The sequence below is a fragment of the Crinia signifera genome, chromosome 3 (genome assembly GCF_055691185.1).
Source record: "Crinia signifera chromosome 3, ASM5569118v1, whole genome shotgun sequence".
NCBI classification, from domain to species: Eukaryota; Metazoa; Chordata; class Amphibia; order Anura; family Myobatrachidae; genus Crinia; species Crinia signifera.
The window spans coordinates 209,985,921-209,993,030 of record NC_139219.1 but is presented as its reverse complement, the minus strand read 5'-3'; the positions used below and the strand labels follow the sequence as shown (position 1 = coordinate 209,993,030).

At 40.0% G+C, this 7,110-nt stretch overlaps 1 protein-coding gene across 1 annotated transcript; it reads left to right on the top strand.

Annotated features, from left to right (window-relative positions):
- The first annotated feature begins 3,517 nt into the window (after positions 1–3,517).
- LOC146062961 (uncharacterized) lies at positions 3,518–6,605 on the top strand. The gene is made up of 4 exons (XM_083174971.1): positions 3,518–3,599; positions 3,691–3,858; positions 4,311–4,508; positions 4,592–6,605. The coding sequence occupies exons 1-4, from the start codon at positions 3,518–3,520 to the stop codon at positions 5,470–5,472; spliced, it is 1,329 nt and encodes a 442-aa protein (XP_083031097.1). The 3' UTR covers positions 5,473–6,605.
- The last annotated feature ends 505 nt before the right edge of the window (positions 6,606–7,110 follow it).

Sequence of the window (7,110 nt, the reverse complement as noted above, 5' to 3'; positions counted from 1 at the left end):
ATAATGGAGCTTCACGTTGTGGGGCATATGTATAATGGGCATCATGTATGTGGCATATGTATAATGGAGCATCACGATGTGGGGCATTTGTATAATGGAGCTTCACATTGTGGGGCATATGTATAATGGGCATCACGGTGTGTGGTATATGATTAATGGAGTATCACGCTGTGGGGCAGTTGTATAATGGAGATTCACATTGTGGGGCATATGTATAATGGGCATCATGTATGTGGCATATGTATAATAGAGCATCACGCTGTGGGGCATTTGTATAATGGAGCTTCACATTTTCAAAGAAAGCGGCTGCTAGAATGAACACAAATGTATGTAACAGTATAACATGTTACTTACACAGTAAAGATGAGCCCCCTTCAGTTCTGGGCCCCATAGCAGATGCACCCCTTGCACCTATGGTAGTAACGCCCTTGGGCATCCCCATGAAAACGCTGAGTGTTCCCATGGGTATGCTGGGCAGTGGCATGTGGTGGGTGAGGAAGGTGAGGCACGGCCTTTCCTGCTATACCAACGTATATGGTGGAGTTTTCAGTTTATAAAGTATGTCAAAAATACAAAGAATATATAAAAAAATCGGTACTTATGTAGTATCTGGGCGTCCGATTTAGAAATCGGATCGGATCGCATCGCATGCGACCAAATCGTATGAGATGCGATGGTCAAGATTTTTCCATAGGATTCAATGTTAAAATGGTCTGAGTCCATTTTAACATAGAATTCAATGGGAAAAAGGGGTCCTTTTCCTTTCCCCACTATCCAAGTGGGCATGGAGTTGGATATAAACCTGTGGCGAGCGTAGCGAGCCACCGAGCCCGAAGCGTGGCGAGCCCCGCGAGGGGACACAGGATACTTTTTAAGAAATATGCGTCCGCTCGCCACGCTTCGGGCTCGGTGGCTCGCCACGCTATATAAAATCAACTCTATGCCCACTTGGATAGTGGGGAAATCAGGTAAGGCATACAATCACAAAATCGGACGCCCAGATACTACATAAGTACCAAAAAATCGTATTTTTAGTATTTTAATATTTTTTATAGTCAAAACTCTGGAGTAAAAAGTCTATGGCAGGTGAGGCAGTGCTTCACCTGGCTACCTTTTCTGCACCTCTCTTATCAAAACAGCCAATCTCCATCAGTATATACTGCTGCACATGTGTATAATGCTGGTATGTACCCCATGGCTCATATATTGTGTGCATATCTGGCTCTGGTACTTGCCAGTGAATCCTCAGCCATTTACCTCACCGCACGTCCCTGAATTTGATGGTCGACAACTGATGCAGGCACATACGTGAGCAAAACCTGCCTGGTTCATGGTTGCGAGGGGATCCGGCGGGGGAGGTGGGGACGTGGCGATTTGTATTTTAGCTAGTAATTTGGAGCCTGAATGTGATATACTGTATTTAATATTGTTTTTCTCATTCAACAGTCCATCACCTAGCAACTAGGGCCCATAGAGACTTCACAGAGAGTGCGCCGGAACACCGTGAATGCCATTGGAAACCGTGGTGGGAGACAGACGGGAATACGCAAAGATCGTGGACACTTGGTGTATTTAAGGTATGTTCTTTATGATAAAAATGAATTGATACAACAAGCTTTCATAAAGTGTTTGAAATCATTTCTACAAGGGGATCCGGCTGGGGGAGGGGGGGCCGTGGCGATTTGTGTTTTAGCTAGTAATTTGGAGCCTGAATGTGATATACAGTATTTATTCATTTTTTTCTAGTTCAACAGTCCATCACCTAGCAACTAGGGCCCATAGAGACTTCACAGAGAGTGTGCCGGAACACCGTGAATGCCATTGGAAACCGTGGTGGGAGACAGACGGGAATACGCAAAGGTCGTGGACACTTGGTGTATTTAAGGTATGTTCTTTATGATCAAAATGAATTGAAACGACAAGCTTTCATAAAGTGTTTGAAATCATTTCTACAAGGGGATCCGGCTGGGGGAGGGGGGGCCGTGGCGATTTGTGTTTTAGCTAGTAATTTGGAGACTTAATGTGATATACAGTATTTATTCATTTTTTTCTAGTTCAACAGTCCATCACCTAGCAACTAGGGCCCATAGAGACTTCACAGAGAGTGCGCCGGAACACCGTAAATGCCATTGGAAACCGTGGTGGGAGACAGACGGGTATACGCAAAGGTCGTGGACACTTGGTGTATTTAAGGTATGGGGGAGCACAGAAATAACGCACTTAATAGTGACGTCATTTGATCCACACTAGCCTGCCAGGTTATGTGTCCCATTTCCGGAGTAGGCATTCACGTTGTGTGACTTAGGGCCAGGTGCACTAAGCTTCAAAAATTATAAAATGGAGAATGATAAACAGCAAGCCAATCAGCTCCTGTTAGACAGATGATTGATTGGTTGGTTATTTATTACTCTCCATTTTATCACTTTTGAATCTTAATGCATCTAAACCACAAAAAGGTATGTTATCTCTTTACTTGTTTAGTTTCACAGCTGCAGCAAGGCCGCCGGCTACTTCCGGGTTGTACGCTCGCCGAACTATTAAAATAAACTAACTTAACTCAATGCCAACGTGGATAGTTCATACCTCTACTGTCCACGTTGGCATGGAGTTGATTGTAGATAGTGTGGCGAGTGTAGCGAGCCACTGAGCCCGCAGCGTGGGCGAGCACCGCAAGGGGACTCAGGCGCACAGCCATGCTGCAGCCGTGAAACAAAAAAAGTACCGTTATCTCATTTTAAATTTGACCTGATTAAAATGCAAGAAATTTAAGTTTCAACAAATATTGATGCCTTTATGAGCTATGTATATGTGTGTGATGGCAAGGTGACACTCCCCGGGTTTAAAAAAAAAAAAACAGACTGACCTACAACTGTTGTATGACGTTTCAATTACTTTATGTAATTTTCATCAGGTGCAACACAAACAAACCTGATGAAAATTACATAAAGTAATTGAAATGTCGTACTACAGTTGGACGTCAGTTTGCTCTTTTTTTAAACCTGGGGAGTGCCATCTTGTCATCACATTCTACATTGGTTGCAGTATGAGCTGCTATCCCAGGAGGGCACCCAGGTATTTTTCTGCATTTGTGGCTATATGGTAGGGGAGAGATGGTCCTAGCACCTAGTGTGTGTGTGTGTGTGTGTGTGTGTGTGTGTGTGTGTATGTATATATATATATATATATATATATCTCGCATACTGGCACTACCTCACGACTGATCCTAGAGTGTTTTGCTGCAATTACAAGGGGCATTGATACAAGGGGTATTGTGTTCCTTAATGTGTATAAGGGGTATCTATTGTTGGGGTACATCATACATAAGGACATGCCCCCATTTGAGTGGCCACACCACCATTTCCAAGTGGTTCGCACAAAATTGCAGTGTTCACACCTCTCCATCTCTCCAATTCAAAGTTTACAACTTTAAATGAATTGACGCAATAATGTAAATTTTTCTTATAGGACAATCTGAAAAATCTTTTTCTTATGGACTAGACTTATTGTGATTAGAATAATGAAGCGACTGAGGCCGAAGACAAAGGATATTAAATCCTATTTTAAACGTCAGAAGAGTGCAGGATTAAAGGAACCGGATGGTTAGTATGACTTGAATTGTATTAATGAAAACCTAGATTTTACAGCAAAGATTTAGGGGTTCATAATTTTTTTTTTTTAATAACATTTTAGAAAGGCCATCTACAACACAAGGTGAAGACTTGAGAACTCCTGGAGACACTCAACCCATCACCAGCGCTACAATAAATACAAGAATACCAACTAATGATTTTGAGATATTATCCGAAGGATGTCAATCACAAGTCCCATGTATTGAGAGGAATAATCAACCTGCTAAAGGTATTTTCATTTTTTTCTTAATGTTTAGCAGTGCAGTAATAAAGTTTATATGCTCAATATTTTATTTGAATATTAATTTAGAATATTAAAGTTAAATATACTGTATATAATTATATCATGAACGATTTTAAATCCATGGTAATTGATAAAACCGAAAACCTGGTACAGGATTTCATTACAAATTAAAGGTGCATACACACTGAATGTTTTTCACTCTGCTCAGCAAATTTCCCATTTGGTGGTCCGATTTCCATAGCATGGCAGCGATGATGCGGGAGCGCGCAACAGCACTCCTCTCTTGATGATAGTCGCCCAGTGTGTACTGGGCTTAATACATATAGCAGTGTCTCCATACTGTTACCTTAATAGTGGCAATTACATAAAAAAAAAGAATACTCTGGATTTTGCTTATTAGGGTGTTTAAGTCTGTATTTTTATTCTATTACTTTAAGCACTTCCATCCTCTTCCCTGCAAGATTACCTGCCTACGACTACAGGAAACAGTGAAATAGATGTTAACATCACTATAACAGACACAAGTGTCCTTCCTAATGAAGCTGAAACAGAGTTGTCTAATCAAGATGTCATAGTAATAGATGATGTATCATCCCAAAGTAGAAATAACAAGAAAAGTGGCAAAATCAGTACAGGTATTGCCATTTTTTTTTTTCTATCAAATCATGCAATATTTAAAAAAATATCAAAAAAATCAATTTATGATTTTAATTTACAGACAACATACTTGTCCCTGCAGCCCCAGATGACCCATCATTTGGAATACCAAAAGAGAGGCTTGAAAGAAAAGAGAGAATAAAGCGTGGACCATTTCAACCTTTAATTTCTAACTTTCCAGAAAAAGTTATAGGCAAGAAGAGAAGGTCTTTTTGGTCACAGTGGTTTACTAAGTACAACTGGTTAGAATATAGCAGTGAGAAAGATTGTGCCTTTTGCTTTGCTTGCCGATTCTTTGCCCGGAATGAAAGCACACGTGCTGGCACCATTGATGAGGCTTTCACAAAAATCGGTTTCCAATCTTGGAACAGGGCAAATGAAAAATTCAAACTTCACCAACTATCACACTGCCATCAGTCCAGTGTAGACAGTTGGAAGAAGTATTTAACATATAAGTCTATTGATGGTGCTTTAGACTCAGCAAACATTCAATTATTGAAGCAAAAAGAAATTCAAAGACAAGAAAACTGTAAATATATGACCCGTCTGGTGTCGATAATTATTATTTTTGCAAAAGGAGGAAAACCACTTAGAGGTCATGATGAATCAAAAGAAAGTCATAAAAAGGGTTGGTTCCTTGAAATATTGTCTTTACTTGAACATTTTGATCCATTTATGAAGCAATACATAACAAAGTCACCAAAAAATTGTCTATACATTAGTAGTGCCATTCAAAATTATATATTAACCGCAATAAATAATGTGTTATTAAGAAATATCAAAGCTGAAATTGAAGGCAAGCCAATTTCTATAATAGCGGATGAAACCTCATATGTTGGTCACCATGAGCAAATTCTGTATTCTTCAGATATAATTCTACGCCAAAAGAATCCAATATACCTTCACAGCAAGTGGAAAGATTTGTTACTATGCATCAACTGAAGAAGTGTGATGCTGAAACTATCTTCATGGCATTGAAAGGCATCTTGGAAAACTTAGGTTGCAGCTGGAAAAGTGTGATAGCTGTTTGTTTTGATGGTGCTTCGACAATGGCTGGCGAAGTATCTGGAGTTCAAGCCAGATGTAAACAAAAAAATGAACATATTGTCTATGTACATTGCTATGCACACTGTTTAAATCTTGCTCTTGTCAGTGCCTGTACCACACACAAAGAGAATCCAGCAATTTTTCAATTTTTTTGGTGTAGTACAGTGCATTTACTGTTTTCTTGAAGAAAGTCCAACACGACATGCAGTGCTCGAGGACGTCATGAAAAATGTGAATAAAAAACTAAAACACCTGAAGTCCCTCTCAACAACCAGATGGGCTTGCAGAGCTGAGGCAGTTTCAGCAATTGAAAGCCAATATACATCTATCATGCAGGCTATTGAAAAAGTTGTAGAGTTAACATCTGATAGTAAGGCAAGTGCCACTGGCAAGGGAATTCTTCTTCAAATGAAGTCTTTTACTTTTCTTCTGAGTTTGGAAATTATGCATCCAGTTTTACAGATGATACTGAAAACGAGCAAGATGTTACAGTCAGCAAATCTAGATCTCTGTGGGGCAATGGAGGAAGTCCACACTCTGATCTCTGCGTTACAAAATTTCAGAAATGATGAAAAAAACTTCAATGACCTTTTTGTTAAAGTTGAAGATAAGTGCGATCTCCTCGAAATTGCCATTCCAAACCCAAGGAGAAGACATCCCTCTTGTAGAATAGATGTTAATCCAGAAAACAATGTCTCATTTTCCTCCAAAAGGGATGAATGCCGGGTCACTACTTTTAATCCCGTCATCGACTCTCTATTTCAAGGGTTAAGAAGTCGATTTTCTCAGGAAACTCAGGATATTATTTCAGCTACTGGCAGATGTGTTAGTCTGAAATGTACTCAAAATGATATGAAAATTGTAAGCCAAAAATTTGGCCTCAACACCACGGAGCTTCAGGCAGAGATGACACTTCTGTGCAGCAAAACTGGGGAAGACTATCCTCCAACATCTATAAAGGGCTGGCTGCTGTGGTTGTATGAACATAACCGTTTCAAGACCTATTTAAACTTACATGAACTTTTACTTAAATTCTCAGTCATACCTGTTACCAGTTGCAGTTGTGAACAAGGTTTTTCGAAATTGACTCATGATGATGCCATACATTGAGCAGGAGCTGGCAAAATCTGTGTTGGTGCCGGATATAATAGAAGAATTTAAAAAGATTGTTCCTTTTGAGAGAAGATTAAAATTATGAGTTCATTTTTCATGGACGGCTCTTCTTATAAAGTTAAAAGTAAATTTCAATATTGTTTATGTGGTCCAAAAAGAAAGAAACAGTATAAAATATTAAGAAGGTGATGAGGGACTGATGAAGGTGATGAAGGACTGAGGAAGGTGATGAGGGACTGAGGAAGGTGATGAGGGACTGAGGAATGTGATGAGGGGCTGAGGAATGTGATGAGGGACTGAGGAATGTGCTGAGGGACTGAGGAATGTGATGAAGGGCTGAGGAAGGTGATGAAGGGCTGAGGAAGGTGATGAGGGCTGAGGAATGTGGTGAGGGACTGAGAAATGTGATGAGGGACTGAG

Bases quoted from the DNA above. Each gene is read 5' to 3' on its own strand.
- LOC146062961 (XM_083174971.1), top strand. From the start codon at position 3,518: ATGAAGCGACTGAGGCCGAAGACAAAGGATATTAAATCCTATTTTAAA. The intron at 3,859-4,310 runs GTATTTTCATTT...TATTACTTTAAG, and splicing joins GAATAATCAACCTGCTAAAG to CACTTCCATCCTCTTCCCTG. The intron at 4,509-4,591 runs GTATTGCCATTT...TTTAATTTACAG, and splicing joins AAGTGGCAAAATCAGTACAG to ACAACATACTTGTCCCTGCA.